Source organism: Lithobates pipiens, unplaced genomic scaffold (genome assembly GCF_037356315.1).
Source record: "Lithobates pipiens isolate NorthernLeopardFrog02 unplaced genomic scaffold, aLitPip1_a1.2 Scaffold_28, whole genome shotgun sequence".
Classification (NCBI taxonomy): domain Eukaryota; kingdom Metazoa; phylum Chordata; class Amphibia; order Anura; family Ranidae; genus Lithobates; species Lithobates pipiens.
Window position 1 is genome coordinate 63,676,048 of NW_027507789.1, and position 27,922 is coordinate 63,703,969.

Genomic DNA, 27,922 nt, shown 5'->3' on the forward strand with positions numbered 1-27,922 from the left:
ATGACAAGTGTCTGTTTGTGACAAGAGTATTTTTCCTAAATATTTTCCACAGGAAATTGTGAAGGTATATTTCACAAATTTTGAAGGTATGGATAAAGTGTCTGTTACACCTATATATGCCACCATTTGATCCACTCTGAGGATGGACTGAGATGCATTCTGGTTAGGAGTTGCTTCTTTGCTCTTATAATACTCATACATGTTTCCTAGAACACACATCCTGGGAAATATCTGTGTTCTCTGGCCCCACCTAGTGGCTGATTGAAGAATGTCACGTTGTGATTTGCTTCCTGTGCCGGAATCACAGTGGGGACGTCAGGGTCAGACGGATGGAGTCTCCAGGACAAGTCCAAAGCAGTGCTGCTGCTGGTGAGAGTGGAAGCAGAGGGGTAGCTACAATATAATATTATTTTAGATAATCCTGTCTATAGTATGGCCATGTCTGATCTGTCATTTACATGAACTGATGATGAGTATTCTTGCTACATTGTATAGTAGACAGAGCAGCATTCATGCATTATCTGCTGGCATGGGTAGTCTAATAAACTCTTCCTTTTCTATGATCAGTCCGGGCAGACTTTGGAGCGTATTCTCCCCCTGGATCCACTAGGAAGCGGCACATCCGTTTTGCAGCCCATCATGATATCATCCTGCTGCGGGAGGTCATCCACCACAATCCCTTCTGGGTGCGGGAGTTCGGCCAGGTGTGGGCAGCGGTGGCAGAGAGGATGAGCACAGCCCTGCATGGAGAAGGCTTCGAGGTGGATGGTAGGAGGTGCAGAGAGAGGACCGCGCTACTGCTGGATTATTACAAGAGGCAGAACTTCGCCATGCTACGCAGGTGGGACCCTCTGTTCTACATTATGTCCCCCCATTCCATCCTCTGACCCTCCGTTCCAACTTCTGACCCTCCGTTCCAACCTCTGACCCTCCGTTCCAACCTCCGACCCTCCGCTCCAACCCCCGACCCTCCGCTCCAACCCCCGACCCTCCGCTCCAACCCCCGACCCTCCGCTCCAACCCCCGACCCTCCGCTCCAACTCCTGACCCTCTGCTAGGGTTGCCACCTCATCCCTTTAAACCCGAACACATATTAATTACACAGGTTGTGAGGCTAATTTAATTCAGATAAGACACCAAGTGAGTTTAATTACTACCTTAATCAGCCACACAACCTGTGTAATTAATATGTGTTTGGTTTTAAAGCGGAGTTTCACCCAAAAATGGAACTTCCGCTTTAAGCACTCCTCACCCCCTTACATGCCACATTTGGCATGCAATTTTTTTTGGGGGGGGGAGTGGGGGCTTCGTTAGGAGGGGGACCTCCTGTCCCACATCCTCCTTCTGCCCGGGGACCACCTAGGCGACTCCTCCTTTCGCCTTAGGTGGCCCCTCGCTCCCACGTGACAGGTCCCAGGAGATCACCTAGCCACTCAGGAAGCACAGCGCGACTTGTGCATGCGCCGTGCGTACCCAGCCGTGAAGCCGAAAGCTGCCACGGCCAAGTGCCCAGAGTGGCAGTGGAGGCGCCGGCGGAGAGAAGGGGGTGAGGAGCAACACCCCGTTCGGCCACATCGCTGGACCGTGGAACAAGTAAAGTGTCTGTTTATTAAAAGTCAGCAACTACACTTTTTGTAGCTGCTGACTTTTAATAAGCCTGGAACTCCACTTTAAAGAGATGAGGTGGCAACCCTACTCTCTGCTCTACCTCCAGACTCTCCATTTCACCTATTCCACCTCCCGACCCTCTGTTTTACCTTTCTGACCCTCCTCCTACCCTACCTCCTGACTATTTTCGCTTCAACCTGACCCTCCATTCTAGCACCTCTAACCTCTGCCCTACCTCTTGACTATTTTTGCTTCAACCTTCTGTCCTGCTTCCTGACCCTCTGCTCTACCTCTCTACCCTCCGCCCTCATCCTGACGCTCCAATCTAACCACCTGACCTTACACCAGTGTTGCCAACCAACAGTATTTTTACTGGCAGCCAGTAAAAAAAACGGGCACTTTTCTCCCGCCAGTGACAGGAAAAGGTTGCCAGTAAAAAATATGTCTGTGACGATCGGCTCAGAACAGCACATGTGCAGTTCAGGTCTGGAGCCGGCTTCACCATCCAAATGGTTATTACAGTGTGTTCGGGCAGCACCAACGCAGGGGTGGGCCTGGCGGAGGCGGTACCTGAGCGTGTTGTGTGATGTAGTGGTGTAATGGGAGACAAGCAGGGCAGCCAGAGCCTCATGTGTGGGTCTGCAGGACAGGATCAAGGCAAGGTAAGAGTGGGACTGTCAGTGCTGCTTGGACTGGAGTGGACAGAAGAGACCACCTGGCATGGAGAGATACTGTCACTATGACTCACGAGGGGGTGTGTTGTGTTGGTGAGATGTCATCATCATCTGTACTGCTGCACACTGCTGTCAGTGTCACTATGAGAGTCAATTTCATGTGTGTGTGCCGCCCATTCAAATTTCTTTCCCTCCTGAGTCCTGTCCCTGAGCTACTTAATTACTACATCGAAACTATAATAAGAAATGTTTTTTGGCATAATATCTGTGCCAGTAAATGTTGTGTGTCATGTCAGTAAATTTCTGATAGGTTGGCAACACTGCCCTATGCTCTACCCCCTGACTGTCTGCTCTACCTCCCGACCCTCTGTTTTACCTCCCGACCCTCTGCTCTACAACCCGATCCTACACTCTACCTCTTGATCCTCGGCTCTGCCACCCGTATCTCCGCCTCCCGACCTTGGCTCTACCTCCTGAGCCTCTGCTCTACCTCCTGACCCTTTCTGCTGTATTTCATGACGCTCTCTGCTCTACATCCTACCCGTCTGCTCCCGGCCTCCTGCATTGCTACCTCTCCACCCCTCCCTGAGTCTGAAAATATGAGTCTTGCTATGCTGATGTAATATTTTAAAACTTCTAAGCAGCTCAAACCTACAAACACTGTCATATGTGTTCACTGAAAATTAATTAAACACAAGTTGTGGCGCTATTTATAATCTAGTGTAAAATCAAACCAACATTGCATCAATTTTATATACATAAATACAGTGGTCATCAACCCTGTCCTCAGGGCCCACTAACAGGCCAGGTTTTATGTATTACCTTGGGGAGATGCAGACTAGAATACTGCAATCACATAGCAGAAAATGCTATCACCTGTGATGTATTTCAGTTATCTTGCAAACCTGGTCTGTTCGTGGGCCCTGAGGACAGGGTGATGACCACTGCATACATAGAAATAAAAAAAATTAAAGTTAAATTACAAAAATTTGTGAGAAATCAGTCAAACCCACATCGATGGAAAACAATCAAATAAACCCATAATTGTCACTATCAATGAAAATACCCAACGTGTCCTCAACAACGCTTCTTTATACTACTTCTTGATCGATCAAAAAAATAAAACAACTGAAATCATAAAATTCTCTATTAAACAACTGTCAATTGTCTCTTCAATAGTTCCTTCTATGCTTCTCCCAACCACCATTGATGTTTACCACTTTATACACCACAGTGCTGCCCTTAACTGGATGTACCCTCACCTGACAGCTTTGACCAACTGAATGTAATGTCAAAAAAGCAGGCTTGTCCCCTTTATGACGGTCCTCAAATATTCCTGAGCTACTTAAAGGAGAAGTCCAGCCTGAGCTTGTTTGGCTGAGCTTCTTCTACGGGTCACAGGAGTGCAATTTGTTTCCAGCAGAGAGCGGTCTAAAGTCCGCTCTCTGCTGACATCACTGGAATCAGTCCAGAGACTGATGCCTGTCTCTGCCTCTCACAAAGCCGCTGAGAGACTGAGATGGCCAATCCCTGCCCCTCCACAGCTCAGTGCTCCGATGAGCATGGAGGAGCAGAGAGGAGAGCTGCTGATTGACAGTCAGCAGCTCTCCTCTCAGATCTGTGAGAACCAAGCCATCGGCAGCGTTCGGTGGCTCGGTTCTGAGTGTAGATACAGCAGGGGACAGATGCAGCATCCACCTAGGTAAGTATAAATGGGCAAAAAAAGCAAAACCTATACTTCTCTTTTTAAGCTGGATACATTACTATGCAAGAAAGGTCTGCCTCCTCATCCAATTTTCCAGACACTGTCCTTTTAAGACTCCAACCAACCTCCTAAGAAAAGAACTGAATAGTGTATTACCTTAGACAAGAGATGGCGAACCTTGGCTCCCTAGATATTTTAGAACTACATTTCCCATGATGCTCAGCTAAACTGCAGAGTGCATGAGCATCATGGGAAATGTAGTTCCAAAACATCTGGGGTGCCAAGGTTCATCATCACTGCCTTAGACCCACATTTATTTCAATCCTAGATTAAAAACACTCACATGCGTGCTAAGTCACGCCAAACAATTATAAGCTTATGCAGCATTATAGCTTTTAAATACACTAACATGTAGTATAGTTACATAGAAAGCTGTATTTGGACCATCGTGCATAAAAAAACGTCATTGAAACCTCATCCCTACATGTTTCCTCACAGGGTCACATGACTTCATCAGTGCCCTGATTATCAGTGTACATGTCCCTTTTACAGATGCCTGTTATTGGCTCTCTTCTCTCTTCCTCATGCTGCCAGCATGAGGACAGAAGTCCCGATAATCAGCTTCTGCTTACATCGTAATTAGCTCCGATTGGACACAGCTGATCACGTGGTAAAAGAGCTGCTGATTTGGCTCTTTACCTCAATCTGTAAACAGCAGTGTCTGGAGGACACTGTGATCAAGCAGCGCGCTGCAGTGGGCGCGATCACGGGAGACCGTCAATTAACAGCTTCCCAGAACTGGCCGTCCGCGCTTTAGGTATTATTCGGCTATAGCGCAGTTGACAAGTGGTTAAACAACAAACTTGTCATACTTACCTGCTCTGTGTAATGATTTTGCACAAAGCATCCCCCGTCCTCCACCAGCGCTTCTGGCTCTTCCTGCCTTCAGAATGTCCCTATAGCAAGCCTCAAACTATAGTGTAGGGTGCCTTTTTAGGAAGGTAAAAAAAACTTTTGCATTTAGAATCATTCACTTCCTTCTCCTGCCCAGGACTACATATCCCATGAGGCATTGCTTCTCACACATTCACAAGTTCTTAGACACTTACTGACATGTATGGATAGTACTGAGCTATATGTGTTCTGCACTGTGTATACTGACATGTATGGACGGTGTACTTAGCTATACAGTGCCTTGAAAAAGTATTCATACCCCTTTCATTTTTCCACATTTTGTCATTTTGCAACCACAAACTTATCCCTATGATAACAAGAAAAATTATATAAAAAAATGAAAGGAACAATTAAAAAAAAAAAAAAAAAAAGCAATATTAAAAAAAGCACCCCTGCTCACGGGCAAAGGCACAACTAGAAAGTGAAAATAGCTCAAGCTCTGTCAGATTGGATGGAGAGTGTCTGTGGACAGCAATTTTCAAGTCTTGCCACCGATTCTCAATGGGATTTAGGTCTGGTCTTACTGAGCCATTTTAACACATGAATATGTTTTGGTCTAAACCATACCATTGTAGCTCTGGCTGTATGTTTAGGGTTGTTGTCATGCTGAAAGGTGAACCTCCACCCCAGTCTCAAGTCTTTTGCAGACTTTTTTAACAGGTTAACAGGTTTTCATCTAAAATTGCCCTGTATTTGGCTCCATCCATCTTCCCATCAACTTTGACCAGCTTTCCTGTCCCTGCTAAAGAAAAGCATCCCCACAACATGATGCTACCACCACGTTTCATGGTGGGGATGGTATGTTCAGGGTGAGGTGCAGTGTTAGTTTTGCTTTTAGGCCAAAAACATCTTTCCAGATCACCTTTTTCTACATGTTTGCTGTGTCCCCCAGATGGCTTCTCACACACTGCAAACTGGACTTCTTATGGCTTTCCTTCAACAATGGCTTTCCTCTTGCCACTCTACCATAAAGGCCATATTTGTGGAGTGCACGACTAATAGTTGTCCTGTGGACAGATTCTCCCACCGCTGCACTGATCACCCCTGACTGCCAGGTTTTTTGTTATTGTTTTTTAATTATTATTATTATTCCCTCTTCACATATAAATATACAGTTTCATATTTAAAAAAAAACAAAATTGGAAAAAAAATTTTTTATTTAATTTGTAAATAACTTTGTACCAAAATCATAATTGTAGTGTCATTTTTTTTTTAAATAGGACAATTTAATGAGTAAACTGTGCAGTAACACTACTTATTTTTAAACTATTGCTGCTTGGAAAAAAAAAGTGTGCTTTGTTTAGTTTTTTTTTGCGTTTTTTATTATCTAAGTATTGCAAAAAAAATCATTGTTGCAAGACAATCTCATGAAAAGAAAGCCTTGTTTGTCCTTTAAAAACAATATATGTGTTACTTTGTTATCTTAAGTCAGGCATGTCCAAAGTCCGGCCCGCGGGCCAATTGCGGCCTGCATTCGGGTAGGGACTGATGTGAGTGTGCAATGTACGGGGATAGGGACAATTGTAGACACTCACTCGGGTTGAACTGGATGGACTGGTGTCTTTATTCAACCTTACTAACTATGTAACTATTTCCGGTTTTGAATGGCCCGCCTGGTTATTTGGGCATATATATCTTTTGTGGCCCCCAACGATCCCCCAGCACCAGGGCCACAAAAGATATATATGCTGGCAAAGAATTTGCTGTTTACACGGCAACCTCTGCAACCTCTACGCTGCCATTGGACGACTGTTCTGTCTATCATAGGAGGCGGGACTTTGTATTAAAGGGGCCGCTGAGAAAACAGGAGTTTTTCCTGTATGTAATCTTTTGACACTCGTCCCGCCCCCCCTCCCTGGCCCCCCAAGGCTGCAGATGGATGGGCATCGGTCACGCTGCACTGATGGCAATGGTGAGTCTGCATTCATGGCAACGGGGTGCTGCATTCCTGGCAATGGTGAGTGCTGCGTTCATGGCAATGGTGGGTGCTGCATTCCTGGCATTGGTGATTGCTACATTCTTGGCAATGATGGGTGCTGCATTCCTGGCAATGGTGAGTGCTGCATTCATGGCAATGGCGAGTGCTGCATTCATGGCAATGGCGAGTGCTGCATTCATGGCAATGGCGAGTGCTGCATTCATGGCAATGGCGAGTGCTGCATTCATGGCAATGGCGGGTGCTGCATTCATGGCAATGGGTTGCTGCACTGATGGAAATGGGGGTTCTGCATGATGGCAATGGGGGTGCTGCACTGATGGCAAGGGTTAGGCTGCATTCATGGTACTTGTGTGGCTGCAGATGGGCACTTACCCTTATTTTGCTTCACAGTTCTTTATTTAAATTTTTTCTTTTTACCTGAAACTTCCCTCATAAAGTGAAGGTGCGTGGTATACACCAATAAAAACGGTATATCCAAATAACACACCCAAGCTCATCTCTTTACTCACACCCAGCAACAAAGGCAAGATAATTCTTGTTGGGCAGTGTATTAGTGCTCGAACTAACACACTGGATGTCAGGCAAAATGGTCGGCCCCCTTACGCATGTTCACTTCATCAAATTTGGCCCTCTTTAAAAAAAAGTTTGGTAATGACAAAGTTATCACTGAGCAAACAGGTCCGTAGCAGAATTTTAAAAATTGCTGTGGTCCATAGGAGTGAACAGATGTGAAAGGCAAAGCGGTTAAAGAGGAGCTGCAGTAATTTTTGTGTTTTTTAAAAGTCATAAAAACACACTCACTAGAGCTGCACGATTAAACATTAAGAATCATTATCGCAATTTTTCCCCCCTTGTGATCTTCACAAAGCATTTTCCTGATTTTTTTTCTATGCGGAGAATTCCCTACTAAAGCCGACAGCTGTCAAAAAAAAAAAAAAATCCCCCAAAAAAAGGCAGTTTGCCAAGTATCACAACATTCCCTAGCCACAGAACTAACTATAAACATTCATTTGTCCTTTATATCAAAGGAATTAACTTTTGTGTGTAGATGAGGGAAGTTTAACCACTTAGTCTAAACCTTTTTAGTTTCAAGTTAAAATCATTATTTTTTGCTGGAAAAAATAAAATATAAAGTAAATGCTGTAAACAAATTCCTGCTGCCCCAGTTCCTGCAACTCCAGTCCTCATATCAGCCTCAAGTCATGCACCTTCAGACCTCACATCACTGTCCCCCCTGCAAATCTGTTTCACCATTGTACCCCCCTGCACATCTGCCCCACCACTGTAACCCCCTGCTCTTCTGCCCCACCACTGTAATCCCCTGCACATCTGCCCCACCACTGTAGCACCCTCCTCTTCTGTCCAACCACTGTAACCCCCAGTTCATCTGCCCCACCAATGTACCCCCCTTTTATCATCTGCCCCATCACTGTACCTCTTGGCACATCTGCTCTACTACCCCGTACCCCCATGCTCTTCGCTTTCACCGCTGAGCCACCTTCTGATCTGTCCTAACACCGAACCCATCTGCCCAACTACTGTAACCCCTTTCTCATCTGCCCCACAACTGTACCCCCTGCTCTTCTGCCCCACCACTGTAACCCTCTGCTCATATGTACCTTTTTTCTCCTCTTCACATCTGCCCCACCTTTGTACCCACCCCCTTGCTCCTCCCTCTGCCCAACCGCCATAACCTCCTGCTCATCTGTCCCACCAATGTACCTTATTTCTCCTCTGCCCCACGACTGTATTCCCCTGCACATTTGCCCCACCTCTGCTCTTCTGCCAACCACTGTAAACCCCTGTTCATCTGTCCCACCAATGCACATATTCACATCTGCCCCACTGCTGTATCCCCATGCTTTTCTATCCCACCGCTGGAGCCCTTTCTCATCTGCTCCAACACTAAACCCCCTTACTCAACGCTCCCACCACTGTAACCCCCTTCTCATCTGGCCCAACACCAAATCCCCCCCCCCCCCGCTAAATCCCCTTCTCATCCCTCCCACCACTGTACCTCCTGCACATCTACCCCACCACTGTATCCCCTTCTCTTCTGTCCCAGCGGCTGAACCCCCTTCTCATCTCTCCCACCACTGTACCTGCTGCACATCTGCTCCACCTCTGTATCCCCCGCTCATCTGTCCCAAAACTGTAACCCCCCTGCACATCTTCCCCACCACTGTACCATTCTGCACATCTGCCCCACCACTGTACCCCCTTGCTCTTCTGTCCCACTTCTGAACACCCCTTCTGCTCATCTGCTCCACCGCTTTACCCTCTTCTCATCTATGATATGCGTGATATGCAGAGTGGTGAAAGGAAGCAGAGATCAGACACGTCTACCTGTCCTGGCACACTCACCCTCCTCTCGCATCCAGCCAACAGGCTTGTATATGATGTATGTGATGTATGTGGTGTCACATACAAGCATCTGGAATGGATGCGCAATAATGAGCTCAGGTCAGGGGTATTTTTTGAGAGCAGTGGGCCTGTGTGCAGGATCACAAGTTAGGCCCCATGCCGCAGCAAATGTTGGGTGTGTTTTTTATTGCACTGAATACTGGCTGTGGCTTAAAGGCACACAGAGTGGTGGGGTTCAGTAGTAGATGATGCAAAGGTTCAGGAATGGAATAATTTCATCAAAGTCCCCAGAAGCTCAACAGTAATTCCACAAACTGTCACCTGATTGTGGTTTTTTTTCAATATTAGCTTAACTTTAGTAGTGGCCAATCACAGTCCTCCTCCAGGAAACAGGGACCCCCCTAGCAGAACTGCACCCAATCTCTTCTCCATCACAAAAGCTGACGATCGCAGCTATAACAAAGTTAGGGAACCAAACAATGTTTCCCATCTTTGTGGAGACACAGTGCCTCCCCCTCAGTGCAGCTGCAGAGCGGGGAATGCATTAGTGTCTTACTGACACTTCCCTGCACTGCTCTGATGATGGGGGGAGTCAAGTGCCGGTGTTCTGCCCAATTGAGTCCGACCATCGATATGTGTCCGTTCCGTACTGCGCATGCGCAGTACGGAACAGACGAAGCTTCGGAAAATCTCCGAAGCTGAACGGCGCCTGCGCCGTGAGTGGAGGAGGTAGCCCCACTATCCAAGCGGACATAGGGTTTAGAATTTTAGAGGGCCCCTCGCGGGCGAGCTTCGCTCGCCACGCTTCGGGCTCGGCCTCGCTGCGCTCGGCTCTTTTTTATTCTAACTCTATGTCCACTTGGATAGTGGGGATAGAACCTGGACTCACGGCGCAGGCGCCGTTCGTCCTCGGCAATTTTCGGAATCTGTGCTCCTGTGTACTGCGCATGCGCAGTACGCAGAGGGCAGCATCTGATGGAGGACCCTATTTTACAAGACACCGGCAAAAGAGGCTTGTGGCACCAATGCCGGGGTTTACCTACCCCTGCCCTAGAGAATAAAATGGTAATATGCAATATTTTATGTCACCTTTCAAATGTAATTTTTTTGGAAAAAAATACACTTTAATGAATTAAAAAAAAAACGAAACAGTAAAGTTAGCCCAATTTTATTTTTATTTTTTTTGTATAATGTGAATAATGATGTTATGACGCGAGAATTGTGATCTTTATTCTAAGCTTGATTCTCATTTTGGCCAGAATCGTGCAGCTCTGAGGCCGCGTACACACGGGCGGACTGTTTGCCCAACCTTGTTCGTCAAACAGTTTGGGCAAACAGTCCGCTCAAAATTTGCATGAGCGGACTTGCCCACACACGAGCGGACTGTTTGACGAACAAGGTTGGGCAAACAGTTCGCTCAACTTTTGAAATGAACGGACTCGCCCACGTAAGGCGGAGGCAAGTCCGCCCATTTCGAGCGCGTGTACAGGTAGGCGGGGCCCGCGAAGGAGACGTCGCGGGTTCCGCCGCCTGGAATGGGCTTAAAGGGGAACCCCAACGCCGAAAAAAATCGGCGTGGGGGTTCCCCCCAAGTCCACACCAGACCCTTGTCCGAGCACGCTACCCGGCCGGCCAGGAAAGGGGGGGGCGAGCGAGCGCGCCCCCCCTCCTGAGCCGTACCAGGCCGCGTGCCCTCAACATGGGGGGTGCCTTGGGGAAGGGGGGGCCGCGCCGCCCCCCCACCCCAAAGCACCTTGTCCCCATGTTGATGAGGACAAGGGCCTCTTCCCGACAACCCTGGCCGTTGGTTGTCGGGGTCTGCGGGCGGGGGGCTTATCGGAATCCGGGAGCCCCCTTTAAGAAGGGGGCCCCCGGATACCGGCCCCCCACCCTATGTGAATGAGTATGGGGTACAATGTACCCCTACCCATTCACCTGTGAAATAAAGTACAAATAAAAACACAACACAGGGGAAAAAAATATTTTATTGCACAGCTCCGGGGGTCTTCCGTCTTCGGGGGTCTTCTCGCCGGACTCCTCCGCTATGTGTGTGTAGCTCTTTTGCTAGCGGAGGAGTCCGGCTTTCTTCCTCCCCGCCGCCGGCCTCTTCTCCCGACTTCGGGGGTCTTGTCCCCCTCTTCGGTTCTTCTGCCGGGCCACCGCGCCTGGTCCGGTGGCCCGGTCTTCTGTCGCCGTCTTCCGTTCTTCTGTCGCCGCCTTCGGTTCTTCTGCCGGGCCACCGCGCCTTCTTGTAGCTCTTTTACAGGCGGTGGCCCGGTCTTCTGTCGCCGATGTCGTCGCCGCCGCCGCCGACTTCCGTTCTTGTTCTTCTTGTTCTTCTCCAGGAGATGTTGACACGTCGCTCCCTCCGGCCGGAATGCCAGAGCCGCGCTGTGCGGTCACTTATATAGTGACAATGGGGCGGGGTCACATGGTATATGTCACATGGGTTGGTCACACGGTGACCCCGCCCCCTTACGATGTCATAGTCCCCATGTGACATCAACCCATGTGACCAACCCATGTGACATATACCATGTGACCCCGCCCCATTGTCACTATATAAGTGGCAGCAGAGCGCGTCCCTGGCATTCCGGCCGGAGAGCTCGTCGAGTCAACATCTCCAGGAGAAGAAGAAGAACAAGAAGAAGAACAAGAACGGAAGGCGGCGGCGGCGGCGACGACATCGGCGACAGAAGACCGGGCCACCGCCTGTAAAAGAGCTACAAGAAGGCGCGGTGGCCCGGCAGAAGAACCGAAGGCGGCGACAGAAGAACGGAAGACGGCGACAGAAGACCGGGCCACCGGACCAGGCGCGGTGGCCCGGCAGAAGAACCGAAGAGGGGGACAAGACCCCCGAAGTCGGGAGAAGAGGCCGGCGGCGGGGAGGAAGAAAGCCGGACTCCTCCGCTAGCAAAAGAGCTACACACACATAGCGGAGGAGTCCGGCGAGAAGACCCCCGAAGACGGAAGACCCCCGGAGCTGTGCAATAAAATATTTTTTTCCCCTGTGTTGTGTTTTTATTTGTACTTTATTTCACAGGTGAATGGGTAGGGGTACATTGTACCCCATACTCATTCACATAGGGTGGGGGGCCGGTATCCGGGGGCCCCCTTCTTAAAGGGGGCTCCCGGATTCCGATAAGCCCCCCGCCCGCAGACCCCGACAACCAACGGCCAGGGTTGTCGGGAAGAGGCCCTTGTCCTCATCAACATGGGGACAAGGTGCTTTGGGGTGGGGGGGCCGCGCGGCCCCCCCTTCCCCAAGGCACCCCCCCATGTTGAGGGCACGCGGCCTGGTACGGCTCAGGAGGGGGGGCGCGCTCGCTCGCCCCCCCTTTCCTGGCCGGCCGGGTAGCGTGCTCGGACAAGGGTCTGGTGTGGACTTGGGGGGAACCCCCACGCCGATTTTTTTCGGCGTTGGGGTTCCCCTTTAAGCCCATTCCAGGCGGCGGAACCCGCGACGTCTCCTTCGCGGGCCCCGCCTACCTGTACACGCGCTCGAAATGGACGGACTTTCCGAGCGGGAACAGTCCGCTCATTTCGAAAGTACAGCGGACAGGCCCACACACGGGCGGACTGTTCGCTCAAACACAGTTTCAGCGGACAGTTTTTCGGAATTTCCGAAAGACTTTGTCCGTCCAACTGTCCGCTGAAACTGTCCGCTGAAAGCCCACACACGAGCGGACTGTCCGCCCAAACACTGTTCAGCGGACAAGGTTGGGCGAACAGTCTGCCCGTGTGTACGCGGCCTGACACTCTCCTGTCCCGGGTTAGAGCGGTGTGCTCATCTGAGCCATCCCTTACCTCATTCTTCTCTCCCTGGCACCATCATCTCAACTGTTGGCACCCCGGCTGTGACAACTTGCAACTTCACAGCCAGGTGCCCACTTCGCATGTGTGAGCCGCGCTGCTCATTGTCATTGGTCCCACAGTTTTCTGGGACCTGTGACGTGTCCCAGATAACGGGGAGGGGGGAGAGGAGAACTGCTCGGAACACCTAGGTGATCAGAGCAGAAGTGGGAGTGGGTACCTTTCAAAACCCCCCCCAAAAAAGTGTCATTTGGAGAAGAGGAGGGGGGTGTGCCTTAAAGCAGAACTTCCCATTTTGGGTGGAGCTCCACTTTAAGTTGAACAAATATGAAAAGTCAAAGTTGACAGTAAAAAAAAAAAAAAAAACATATATTAAAGAGTTTGATTAGAATGTATCCTCTGCACTTCTAGGAGGGTTATCAGACATGTTCTATACTTAAAGAGGAGCTGCACCTTTAAAAAAAATATTAAAAGTCAGCAGCTACAAATATTGCAGCTGCTGACTTTTAATAAATTGACACTTACCTGTCCCAGGTTCCAGCGATGTCGGCGGCAGATGACGAGCAATCGCTCGTCTCTCTGCTGCCCCCGCCGCCATCCTCTGTCATGGAATCGGGAAGAGAAGCATTGCGGCTTCACTGCTTGGACCCCTACTGCGCATGCGCGAGTCGTGCTGCGCGTCTCTACTGATCCCGGCTGTGTCCTGGGAACTGTGTGTTTCCCAGAACACAGCGGGGGGGGGGGGGCATCCGCGGCGGGCTGCCGCGAGCTTGTCCCGGAAGTGGGTGCAGATACCTGGATTATCCAGGTATCTGCACCCCCCTCCCAACTGAAAGGTGCCGATTGTGGCACCGGAGGGGGGGAAGGATCAGATGAGCGGAACATCCACTTCAGGGTGGAGGTCCGCTTTAAGTGCCGGTTTACACTAGCACCATGTGGGAACCAGTGTGATTCCTATGCCATCGCATAGGACTTGCAGGTAGTTCACACTGCCCTATGCAAACTGCTGCGAGTGTCAATAGAAAGTTAATGACACCCCCAGATCAGTTTGCATATCACAGTGCGAACTGTCAAATGGTACAGGAATCGGATCACATGGGTGTGAACACCCATGTTATCTGATTCCAGTACGGACCAAAAAAAGGGTCCTGCACCATTTTGGTGTGAATGTGATGCAAATTCAGCCATACAATCTGTATGACTGAATTTGCATCGCCCATGTGACTCGCAGTGCGAATCACATACAATGTCTTAACATTGCACCAGTGTGAACACAGCCCATGTTAAGACATCCATATATACTGAGGCATGGTGCATTTTACAGGTTATGTGTATTTTCAGTTTATGACATTGAAAGACATCAATTGGCGTGGATTTTCAAGTTCTTGACATGTTTCGTAGATCAATGCCCACTTTTTTGGAGGAATATTAACATATAGCATTAATCTCTATATTGCCCAAAAATGTCTCTGTGTATAGGGATACAGGCAAGCCATGCAATGCCTCCTGGACTGTAGAAAGTGTCAAAACAGTATGCTCCTGAATGGGGACAGGGTCCCCTGTGATTGTGCCAGGGACAATAAGGAAAAGTGTTCAATGGCCATATGTTTTTCCAATATTGGTACTGATCTCTAGGATGTTGGTAGCAAAAAGATTAATATGTGCTGTAGAAGCTGGCCATAACTGGAGGAATCATACTTTATACCTACTTTTCATTTCTTCATATTACTTTATATGGTACCACCATAATTTTAGATACATTCAACTTTAATCATTTCCCAAAGCTTTTACATAGTTACCCATAAATGGCATTATGAATTCTTTACATAAACCAACTTTTAATTTATATCTATTAGACATTTTAGGTATTAGTAGAGAACACAGGCTCACCAAGTTGGTATAAAATATCCTTAACAGATTATTTTTACATATTTCAGGCACTGGTGTTTGACAGAGAAAATTAAATTGTCATAACAGTAAGTATCTCATACAGCTTGCAGACAGGAAAAGTCATTGCACTTGAAGGTGGGTGTAATGGGACCAGTTTTAACCCATGATATTGAAAGTGGTTTAAAAAAAACACACAGGTGATGGATGAAGAGAGAAAAGGGGAGAAACAGGTAGAAGAAGGAAGAGGGGGATTGGGGTGTCAAAGACTTGTGGCTAGGAACAACATACAAGAAGTTGTGTCTTGCTCAGGTGAACAGTTTGATGGGAACTTTAGGTAGCCATTGAAACCAGTGCACTGTGGAAAGTATCATTTATAATCTGGTGTCCGAACTGTGGGTTGGTGGCCATGTAGTCTTTGGAATTGTTGATTTTGTGGAGGGGACATAATAGCAGTATTCCCTAGCAAGTTTCCTACAGCATTTTGACCATTACCTCTAGTAATTCTGTCGTTTCTAATGCCCCGTACACTTTCCGACTTTCCGACAACAAAACCGTGGATTTTTGTTCAAAGAACGTTGGCTCCAACTTGTCTTGCATACACACGGTCACACAAATGTTGACCAACGAAAGTAGTGATGTACAAGACATACGTGATATCTCCATTACGAACGCTAGTTTTACAAGACCGAGCGCTTCCGGCTCGTACTGACAACAAACATTTGTTGGCGGAAAATTTGAGAACCTGCTAGCCAACATTTGTTGGCGGCAAGTCCGACAACAAATGTTTGATGGAGCATACACACGGTCGGACTTTCCGCCAACAAGCTCACATCCAACATTTGTTGTCGTAAAATCCGATCGTGTGCACTTATGTACACTGCAGCTGCTAAACTCACGTTTAGGAGCAGTTGGCGCAATTTTTTTTATCAACAGCCCCTGAACTCTCCTCGATGTTATCTTATGTGTACATGTATACTCAGTCGTTTATAGTAGATTAGACAGTTGAGTTTACAGATTATTATTTTTTTCAGGACTGTAGTTTATCGGCATTTCAAACGCCAAATTCTTGTAAATGTTAAGATACAGCATTTACTTTTGTTAAAAAAAAAAGATACAGCATTTAGCCGCGTCAAGCGCTTTTTAATTAATTTTTTTATGTATCAAAATCAATGGTTCCTTATGAGAGTCGTCTCAACTGATCCGACTTTCAGCCCATTGATTTTAATGGAAATCGCATCAAAGTTGGATCATCATGAAATGACATGTTCAACTTGTGCTGTGAGGATCTTGAAGGGAAACCCCACACCAATTTATTTTATTTTTTTTAATGGCATGGGGTCCCCCCAAGATCCATACCAGGCCCTTTGAGTCTGGTATGGATCTTGAAAGGGAACTCCACACCAAAATGAAAAAAAAAAAACAGACTGGGGTCCCCCCCCCTCTAAGATGGTCTGGTATAGGTTTTGGAAATCCAAACCAGACCCTTATCCGAGCATGCAGCCTGGAAGGTTAGAAAGGGGGGTGGGGAACCCAACCTCTTTTTTGCTCTGGAACTGCTCTCCTTCCCTTGCCCAGCCAAGGAAATAAATGCCTGATGCTTAATACATGTTCAAAAACACTTAGCCCACGTACACACGGTCGGAGATTTCGGCAACCAAATCCGTCGGATTTTGCCCGTCGGATTGAGTCCGACGGATTGTGCCTGAAACTGTTGCATACCCACGGTCGGGCCAAGTTGGCGAAAAATCCGATCTTTCAGAACGTGATGACGTAATTTCGTTACGATGGGACTACATTCAGGCTAGTAGCCAATAGCTTTGATGTAGGAATTTGATCTGAGCATGCGTGGCACTTGGTCCGATGAAAATGCTCTACATATAAACGGATTAGGTCCGTCCGGCCCAGTTGGTCGGGAAATCTTTCCAACATGTTGGAAATTTGGATCGGACGGAGATTCGGACGGAATCAGTCCGATGCATACCACACACAGTCGGATTATCTGACGATGCGGTCCGATAAGACTCATTCCGACAGATTCTCCGACCGTGTATACAAGGGCTTACACAAAGCTTGTAAAAAAAACGTGTATAATGGCCAGAAAAAAAAAATCACTAGGAATATGCCATACTCAGGTGTGAATGCAGGCTAATGAAGATATATAAAAAATGAAATACAAGTTGAAAAATATTTTTTAAAATACAAAATAAAACTTGTTTTCTCCATTTGTAAGCGCAAAATAAAACTTGTACCTTGTGACTTATATGTATTCTTAAAATTCTTCAATGTATCCTATAATTATTTTACATTTTTTGTAGGGGTGCACCGAAATTTCGGCCGCCGAAACATATTGGCCGAAAATGCCCTTTTCGGCAATTTTGCCGAAAGAGAAAAAGGCAGATAATGGAGCCGAAAATGGGGCATGGCCTGGGTGGGGGGCGGGGCTGGTGCCGCCCATCATGGGGGTGTCCTATAGTGCAAGGAGAGCCACCTCCGCCGCCTGTTTGATCACAGCGCCGGGAACATCACAGTTTTCATTTCAATAGCTGTGTGTTCCCAGGCGCGCGCCGTCACATACAGCCCCTCCCCCTTGTCCGGGCACTTTGATAGACAGATCATCCGCAGGATTGGACAGATGATCTGTCTATCAAAGAGAGAAATCCTGAGAACAGTGGCCCATGTAATAAAGGAGCCGTGCTCACATCACATGCATACCTGTGTGCTAAGCCCGGACACCGAGGATTACAGCATGACCCGACAGCTGTATACTGGTAACCAGGGACAATACTTCCTTACCGCCTGTATTCCTGCCCACACAACCAATACAACATCTTTCACAGGCTTGCTGCAATAGGGGACACTGGCTGCAATAGGGGGGGAAACACTGGCTGCAATAGGGGGGGACACACTGGCTGCAATAGGGGGGACATACTGGCTGCAATGGGGGACGCATTGGCTGCAATATGGGGGACACTCTGGCTACAATGGGGGACACTGGCTGGCTGCATCTGATGGGCACTGGTGAGGCTGCATTGATCTCTTGTATCATGTGTGCAGTTTCTGACCATCTCCTGTACCACGTCCTCTGTCTCTGACCATCTCCTGTACCATGTCCCCAGTCTCTGACTATCTCCTGTACCATGTCCCCAGTCTCTGACTATCTCCTGTACCATGTCCCCAGTCTCTGACCATCTCCTGTACCATGTCCCCAGTCTCTGACCATCTCCTGTACCATGTCCTCTATCTCTGACCGTCTCCTGTACCATGTCCCCAGTCTCCGACCATCTCCTGTACCATGTCCCCAGTCTCCGACCATCTCCTGTACCATGTCCCCAGTCTCTGACCATCTTCTGTACCATGTCCCCAGTCTCTGACTATCTCCTGTATAAAAATATTTTTTTTTAAATATGTTTTGGTATCAGTTTCAGTTTTCGGCCTAGTGTATTTTTCGGCACCAAAAAAAACATTCGGTGCACCCCTAATTTTTTGTATGTTCCTATGAGCCAGATATCATTAATTTATACATGTGCATGGATTGGCTGGTGTTGAGGGGGGAGAAGTGTGGGGGAGCCTTCCCGCACAGTTGCAGTGAGTCTGCTGGGGGAGGGGGCGGTGTGTGTGGAAAGGGAAAGCTTTGGCTCTGCTGTGGGTAATATGTAGAAGAGTATATATTGGCCTAAACTGATGAAGAAATGTGTTTTTTAAAAACATTTTTGGGGATATTTATTATAGCAAAAAGTAAAAAATATTGTTTTTTTTTTCAAAATTGTCGCTTTTTTTATAGCGCAAAAAATAAAAACCGCAAAGGAGATCAAATGCCACCAAAAGAAAGCTCTATTTGTGAGAAAAAAGGACGCAAATGTTGTTTGGGTACAACATTACATGATGGCGCAATTGTCACTTAAAGAGACGCAGGGCCAAATTGTAAAATGGGCTCTGGTCAGGATGGGGGTAAAATCTTCCAGGACTGAAGCGGTTAATTAAAAAAAAAATGGGGACCCAGAAGTGACATCATACATGTAATTTCCAGGGCAGGAACAAGAGGAGGAGAACAGTTGTGTGTCTGTTATCCTCCCTCCTCTCTACCCAGCAGCACCGGCTATGTCGGTCCTGAGCACACAGATGGGCGAGTGGAGCCCAGGATACATAGCGGGGAGGCGTGCATGGGGGGGGTCACTTTACCGGAGTGTGTGGAAGCATTTACATGTCCCGGGTGTCTGCCTATATAAATTGTGCATCCCTGCAGTGAATGGGCTGACAAAAGCCCAAGCGCCAGGATGCAATTCCTAGTCGCCATTGCGACCTGGAGCCTGGGATTTGTCAAGCCCTGACTTGCATTTTAATCAGACTGCAATGAAAATGAATACATTGCTGTTATTTACCACCATCTTTCCTAGACTTAGGCTGGGTTCACACTTATGTGGATTTCTCCGCATCCAATTCACATGATAGGAGACTGTGACCGGCTCTCAATGGAGTCAGTTCACACATCTCTGTGGTGGCTGCGGAGCGGATTGCACAGGGGTCCTTTGCATCTTTGGCTCCATTTCAGGTCAGAATTCAGGCAAAAATTCAGACCTGATTCGTCCCTGAAACAGAGAACAGGGACGCACTGGACCCCTGCTGTGAGCCACATCCGAATGAAGTGTGAACCCAGCCTGAAGGTTAAATTTGTATTTTATTGCTATTTGAAAGCATAAGGCATCAACAATCCCAACCACAACACTACCTGCCTGGAGTTTGCATGTTCTCTCTGTGCCCGCGTGGGTTTCCTCCCACACTTCAAAGACATGCGGGTAGGTTAATTGGCTTCTGTCCAAAAATTGGCCCTAGTATATGAATGGGGACCTTGGATTGTGGGCTCCTTGAGGGTAGGGACCAATGTAGTGTGCTATGTACAGGTATAGGAATAATTGTAGACACTCAGGTTGAACTGGATGGACTGGTGTCTTTCTTCAACCTTACTAACTATGTAACAATGATGTTTTTTCGTGGTCACAACCTGGAAACAGTTTGCAGCTTTTATAGACTATCTGCCTCCAAACTGTTAATCCAGACAAAGTTTGAGGTGGTAGCTAGCTACGTTCAAGGTTTTGAATATCTTCTGAACATATAGACCTCAGTCTTGTTTCCAATGTACTCTTCTACCTTTATATTGAACTGTTCCTTTCTTCATCAAAGTGCAACGTTTTTGTTCATTTGCAAGATTTATGAAAAGTTCCAAAGTATTTCTTATTGAAAGCAAATTTAGATGGTTTCATACATGATCTACAAACCTCCTATAGTCCCAAGTATATGATGCTCTGAGGAGGATGCTTTGTTGAAGGCACCAAAGGTTTGAGAGGCATTTACTGAGATGCCCTGCAGAATCGTGAGGCCATCTCTTTAATTTATAGCACTATGAACTTAATAAAACACAAAAACACTTAGCAGTAGGAGTGGCACAAACTAAACTGGAAAGGGATATAGGAATCTTGGTGGCTGGGCCTGACCCATTATTTTGTACATTATGCCTGTCCTGCTTTTGCCATCTGGAACGCTCCTTCTTTCCTGTACTGTGCAGCACTTTGTCTCTTATGCCTTATTATGCCTTGTCTGATATATAGCCCTTTACACAGGGGTGGCACAGAAGCCATGTACATGGAGAAAGAGGAGTTGCTGCGGAAGATTCTGGAACTGGAGTCAGAGAAATGGGAAGTTGGCTCGGATCCCCGCCACAGGGACTCTTTGAGAGACACCCTTTGTGTGAATGTCAGCGAGGAGGCACTGCGCAGAGCACAGGAGGAGGCATCCACTACACTTGGTCTGTACACCAGATTACCTTCATAAATGTTAATAATATTATTAATTAGCACTTCACTATACTTAATAATAATATAATATGCTTAATAATAATGTAACCTACAGTATAATGTTGTTTTTTATCTGGCCCTATCTATGCTTTGCAGCCCTTAGTCTGCAGTTTAGGGTCGAAGCACAATTTTGCGTTGCATTAATGTGTGTTAGCACATTGCGGTGCCATTCATTTTGAGTGCACTAAGGCAAAGCAGCTCTGATGCACATCTTGCAGTGCACCACAACGTATAGCAATACACTAGTGTGTATGGTAGGGGGCAGCATCAGAAAGGATGCTGCATTTCTGGGAGGTTTTCGGCCTATCATGAGCAGTGTCAGCTCATTCAAAATGAATAATTTAACACACTGGGAAGTTTCACCCTGCGATTTGTTCAGGTGGCCATTGTCATAGATGGAAAGTATCTCCAGCAGCACCCTAAACAGGATAGTGGTTGCAGATGTCCCGACAGCCTTGCAGCACCTCTGCACACACAAGGGTTCCTCTGTGCCTGTGCATCTGGTAGCATATAACTGACAAACTTTCGTTGTCTTCATGCACGCACAGGAAATTTCCTACGGTGCACAGATATGCTTAAGGGCTCCGCCAGGTACCAATGGGTGGGCAGAGTCCTTGGACATATCTACACATGCCCTATAATGTCAGTGCAAGGGGGAAGCCAGAAAGAACAGGTTCTGCTTTAAGCTTCATGCACACTGGACATTTTTTCTTCTGCTCCTAGGGGCATTTGGATTTTTTTTTCTCCCACTAAACACCACTGGATATTAGCCTATTTGTCCGAGCACACAGTTTTGATCAGGCCTTTAAAGCTGAACTCCAAGTATGGTTTTTCTTGCATAGTTGCTTACAGTTTGGGCTAACGTAAGTATACTTATTCCATACCCGTGGGGCCACTGTGAAAAAAGAGAATCACTGTGGTAGTAGCTTCTGTTAGTGATTGCAGCTGACTTCTGGATCCTGTGCCAAGTATGTTCCCTTCTTCACAATGGCAGGGTGCTCAATTGGCATGACCACCATTCACAGAACATCTTGCATTTTTGTCAATGAGTAAAAGGCATTTTGTGATTGGATGAGGTGAATATTGTGATAGTGCTGTCCCACCTCTCCATCTCATTCATTTAAAGAATGCCTTGTATTCATAAAAAAATACTAGGTGTTCTATAATTGGCAGCCATGCTGAGTGAGTTAACCCTGAGTTCACACTGTAGAAAGAAAGCCAGTCAGCACAGGACTGTGGAGATCACTGTAACAGTGACTACTACAGTGATTCTTTGCTTCTACAGCGGTCCCTCAGGTATTGAATATGTATACTATAATATGGAGAGGCCATAATATTCAGCCAGACGCTTGTAAAAGTAAATAGTCTTTATTGGTCTCTCAAAACAAGCAAACACAAATAGCTTTCTACAGCAAAATCAAGGCAAACAGTCCATAGACCTGGTATAATGAAGACCGCACAAAAATGGCTCACCGCCAGTATCTCAGTCCCACACTTGGGATAAGGTTTCAGTCTGTTTCGAGGTGCAGGACAATCCACAGGAGATCTGAAAACTGAGTCGCAAGACAGCCCACACAATCTCACAGCTGTGGACTACTCCACTCCACCTCATAGACACCTGCCGACGGCTTCCTGTTACTTTTCCCTTTTGGGTGGGTTAACCCTTTTAGAGACCATTGTTCCTGTTTTCAGGGTTTGGAGGCTCTTTCCCACCCAATGTCTCTGCAAGCCTCCAGATTTCGTGGTCGTAAATATGGACTTAGCAATCCACAGAGTACTGAAATAAGTCCTCTCCAATCAAACTACCCTGGAATCCTTTACAGAGCTTGTGTAAGAACTCCTGAGTACTAAAAATGTCCCTTTAACTCTCCCTTACAGGAACCACAACCCAAATAGATGGGAGATATATTTCCCATCCAGGACCCATCCTGTACAATACCTACGTTGATCTGAGCTTGATCCATGCAAGTATTCAAGAAGTCCCATACATACAGTTCAAGTTTAACCATTTGCCGACCGCATAACATAGATATACGGGGGAAAAGCAGCTCGACTGCGCCAGATCACGTACCTAGTACTTGATCTGACACTTCCAGGTAGGGGGGCCTGCACACGCTGTGAGTGCCCTGGCTGTGCAGTGGTTAAACACAGCAGATGTCTATCAATGGGTGTCGGCAAATGGATTACTGTCGGCACCCGGCTATCATGATGAATTAACACAGGACAAAGCCCTGCCTATGTAAACAAGGCAGAGTCCTGTTCTGTCAGGGGGGAAGTAATAGATTTTCTTTCCTTGCAAAGCAGGAACTAAAATCCATTACTTACCCCCTAGTAAAGCACCTAACACATTACACCAAAACATTGGCTAGGCACACAATTAACCTTTTGATTGCCCTAGATGTGGTTAACCTCTTCCCAGCCATTGTCATTATTACAGTAGGAGTGCATATTTTTAGCACTGATCACTGTAGTAGTGTCACTGGTTCCCAAAAAGCGTCAGTTAGTGTCCGAATGTCCTCTGCAATATCACAGTCGCTGATCGCCATTACTAGTAAAAAAAATGAAAAAATGAATAAAAATTACAGTATATATTCCATATTTTGCGCAAACCAATCAATATATGCTTAATGGGATTTTTCTTTACCAAAAAATTGTAGCAGAGTACATATTGACCTAAATTTATCCAGAAATTTGATTTTTACATTTTTTTTATTGGATATGTTTTATAACAGAAATTGAAAAACATTGTTTTTTTTTGTTTTGTTTTTTTCCAAAATTGTCCTTTTTTTTGTTTATAGTCTAACAATTTAAAAACGCAGTGGTGATCAAATACCACCAAAAGAAAGCTCTATTTGTGGGGAAAAAAGGACAGCATTGCACAACCGCGCAATTCTCAGTTAAAGTAGCGCAGTGCCGTATCGCAAAAAATGGGCTGGTCATGAAGGGGGGTAAATCTTCCAGAGGTCAAGTGGTTAAAGTATTTATAACTTATGTTATATGAGTTTATCAAATAAATTTTGTTAACCAGCAGTATATTCAATTTCAGCAATGGAGTCTAAGCAGGAAGACAACAACATGGGAGAAAGGCTGGTCAAGAAACAAGAATGCGAAGGCTGCTGCAATGCATACGCTCGAATACTGCAACACTTAGAACGGAGAGCAGAGGCAGAGCAGCGCCTACGAGAAGAGGAACTTGCTCTGCGACGGGAAGAACTACAGCTACAAAGGGAGAGAGCCGCGCTGGAGAGAGAGAGGCAGGAGGCCGAGCGTAGGGAGAGGGAGAGGAGGTTTGAGCTGGAAAGGGAAGAAAGACAAGTCATATTAGAAATTTTGAGAGAAAAAATGATTAAGTGACAATCTGGCACTTACCACACAATCACAAATGAAATGGGACAAAATGAATGAGAATAAAAGAGCACAGCTGCTAAGAGAGATGGGACAGGTGCATGAGTGAATGGCGGGGTCACAGATAGGAAAGGCCTGTTACTCTGCTATTAGTGAAAGGAGAGATACTGGAGAGGGAGGGGAGAAAATGAATAATGACTGAAGTGACACAGGACCACAGAGCAAACAGAACAGAGAAACCAATTTAGCCAAGAGGTTAGAGGCTATGTAGTTAATGGAAAATGGAGAAAGTGACCAATAGGTAGGACTGCAACTAAGGCGTGCCCCCAGTTGTAAAGCTAGTCCATACATTGTAATCTGATTGTGCCATCTCTTTTAAATTTGGCAAAAATTAAAGGCTTGCCTTACTAACCCAATTAATATACAGTGGGACCTCAGATTGCGAGTAACGCGGTTAAAGAGTGTTTCGCAATACAAGCTATTATTTTTTTTAAATCCTGACTCAGTTTGCGAGTGTTGTTGATCCAAGCCTCTGCGGTGTGCAGTAACCCTTTCCTGAGTGTTTCCGAGCCTTTCCGACAGTTTCCAAGTGCATCCGAGCGGTTTCCGAGTATTTTGGAGTCTCTACGGCTCCCCCCCACACACCTGGCCGCATGCAGTATTGCATGTAATAGAAGTCACTGTGGAACGAATTAGCTTAGTTTCCATTGACTTCTATGGGGAAACTCATTTTGATATTTGAGTGCTTCGGATTACAAGCATTCTCCTGGAATGGATTATGCTCATAATCCAAGGTTCCGCTGTATATCCATTCAGGTAAGAACACACATACCACATCTCTGTCCGTAAATCTAGTGTGACCAGCTAAAGAGAAAAATCAACCTTTTTTAAACATCAGCAGTAAAGCCTAGTACATGTCGGGCGGCATCGGCCGGTTCAATAGAAACCGGTTGACATTCGGCCCATGTGTACTGCAGCTTGTCCAAAAGAAGCATCGAAGGGTCATGAATGTAATAGATCTGCCGACCGGGTCTCGGTCAGCACTCTCAGCCAATGGCTGAGAGCACAGACAGGAGTGTTCTGGCAAGGAGGCCATCCCACTGTCAGAACACAATAGCACAGCAGGGGAGATCACTGTATTAACAGCGGATTGTTAGTACAGCGGCTCCGACCTGAGCCGCAAGGTTTTTTTTTTTTTTTCAACCCATTGGGTTGAACAGGAAAACACTAGTAGTGTGTACAAGGCTTAAATACAAAAATACCCTTTTCTAATGAAAGCTATTAACACAAAATTCCAATCTCCTTGATTGGATGAAGGCTGGGCCATACGTAGTTGTAATAGTCTTCAACATTACAACTAGGCTTGTCTGCTATTGCCATCCTTCGGAGGATAAAAATGCCCCCATTGCAATTTTCTTGGGACTTGGGGCCCCTTTATTTTTTGTGGCGCGTTGATGCGTGTTTTGCCACACATTAACGTTTATTGCATTAAAGCAGCCCATTTAAATGAATAAACTGCCATTGTAGCTAGACGTCCGGAAAATTGGACATGTCACAAATTTTGGAACACAAGGTATCGTAATGTACTATGGTGTATTGCCTTGATGCACTGGGGTACCTTTCAAATAATGGCACAGCAACGCATGTAGTGTAGGATGCTGAAGCACAAAGATGTGAATGTGCCCTAACTAAAGCACAGTGTCAGGCATAAAAAACTGGTGGTGGTGACTGATGGTATCTTTGTCCTCTGCAGGATGGTGACAGCAGAGCATTTACACAATTCTAACATATTTGGCACAGTAGCAGCAGGATTGCCTTTGGTTGAATGTTAGAAGGATACCTATCCCCCAGTGCCATCTTCCTGTTGGTAACCTCTGCCATTTCCTTGAAAACAAACAATATGAAAGCAGTTGTTGCTCTTAATAGAAATGGTGATGGCCTCTGATGGCTCCTTTGTCCTACACAAGATAGCAGTGGGGACATGAGCTCAACATTCCATACAAGGCTTCACTGCCACCATATTGCTCTAAACCTTTGAAGGATTGTTAGAACTGTACTTTTCTTCTGCCCCTATCTTCCATCGAATGCGGCCATATTTCTGAAGACCAGCACTAGAACCAACTGCTTCTTTGTCTTCCACAATATGGTGGCAGAAGAACATTTATGGTGCTAACGTTCCATCAAGGGAATTCCCTTCTGGCCTAACATAGACAGTTCTATCACAATATGGTGGCTGTAACCCCTTTAACAAATTTTAAAAGTGCTTGTTTTTACTGCTGCCATCTTGCAGAGGGCAAAGAACCCTCAGTCCCTTCAGTCATTTTTCATAAAAATGTGGCAAAGCACAACCACCACATTCAAGAAACTATGCTGTATGTAACATTCTGTGAATGACCTTACTCCATATGATGCACTGACGTTTGTATTGGTGGACCATTAAATTTCAAAGGCTATCTGTTGTATATTGAAAGAACCAAAAAAAACACTGTTACCAGACCAGACTTCAACAAACAGTTATCATGCAAAAGCAATAAAAATGATATAAAAAATAACCACATTCCACTAGATATAGCCCATCCTAAATCCATTTACCGGTATTTACAAAGGTATAAAATTACCAAGATATAACAACCCCATCAAATCCCCTCTTAGATGGCATCTCTCCTATGTACAGTTTTGATAATACTAGGAATCCAAATTTCCCGGGCAGCCCAAAACTCTCGATACACTGTGCTGTACATTTTTTATGAATCAGATTTTTTAAAATTCTTCCCACAAAAAAAAAAGAAAGGAAATCCTTCCATTCACAAAACAATTGACAAGCTACTAACATTACAACTATACATAGTCAAATATGCAACATATACATAACCAATTAGCACTCAAACAGGGATATTCCACATCATATAAGCCAAGTATCTGATGGCAAAAATAAGAAAACTTCACTTTTCACCAAACTACGCCCCCTAGTTGCTATACATTACATGCTCTGATCTACCATGTTGTATATGCTGTGTTGTATGTTGGATATACTGAGCTTCATTTGCTGTGCTGCATGTTTCATACTCTCAAACCTTACACTCCCCATTCTGCACTTTATGGTCCAGCTCTGGATTGCTACAGACCACGTGCTGAGGTGTACCTTGCATACTCTAAAACACCACATTTCATGCACAGTGCTGTTAAGCACATGATCTGGAATGCCACACTCCATGCATTGATTGTACTGTACATTTTATATTCCGGACCACCACATTGCAAGCCAACCCTGTGCTATACATTACATAATTAGAACCACTGTACCACCTATGCAGCCTTGGACTGCCACACTTCATATGCTCCATTGTTTTACATGCTGTGGACTGCAACATTCCATATGCTGTGCTGTACTTTACCTAGCCTGGGTTGCCATCCTCCCCATATTGCTCCCTACATTATATGCTCAACACCACTCCACTCTGTACACTGTGCTGTATATAATACCCTGTATAGTGCTAATCATCATATAGTCATCATATAAATCCCGCTACCAATATTTGTGGCCTCTGGAATGCCACCCTTTTTAAGAAATGGGCACAACTTTGCTGGTAAAAATACAAAATTGCAGATCATGTGGATAGGTACTCCTTTTTTATCCGGCTATAGGCACAGGTTTTGTGTGAATCAGACTATAGGTTGTATATAATATATATAATAATGTTATACAGGACTGAGTACATTTGACTACTTGACTTTTTTTATACAGCAAAGAACAAAATAGCGTATGTTAACTCACAGAAAA

General features: G+C 46.1%; 1 protein-coding gene across 1 annotated transcript; it reads left to right on the plus strand.

The window, feature by feature from the left end:
- The first annotated feature begins 251 nt into the window (after positions 1 to 251).
- LOC143935438 (uncharacterized) lies at positions 252 to 27,922 on the plus strand. Its single transcript, XM_077459310.1, has 4 exons — positions 252 to 369; positions 568 to 841; positions 20,563 to 20,747; positions 23,843 to 27,922. Exons 1-4 carry the CDS (start codon positions 330 to 332, stop codon positions 24,148 to 24,150), a joined length of 807 nt encoding a protein of 268 aa, XP_077315436.1. The 5' UTR covers positions 252 to 329; the 3' UTR covers positions 24,151 to 27,922.

Bases quoted from the DNA above. Each gene is read 5' to 3' on its own strand.
- LOC143935438 (XM_077459310.1), top strand. From the start codon at position 330: ATGGAGTCTCCAGGACAAGTCCAAAGCAGTGCTGCTGCTG. The intron at 842-20,562 runs GTGGGACCCTCT...CCCTTTACACAG, and splicing joins AACTTCGCCATGCTACGCAG to GGGTGGCACAGAAGCCATGT. The intron at 20,748-23,842 runs GTCTGTACACCA...ATTCAATTTCAG, and splicing joins GGAGGCATCCACTACACTTG to CAATGGAGTCTAAGCAGGAA.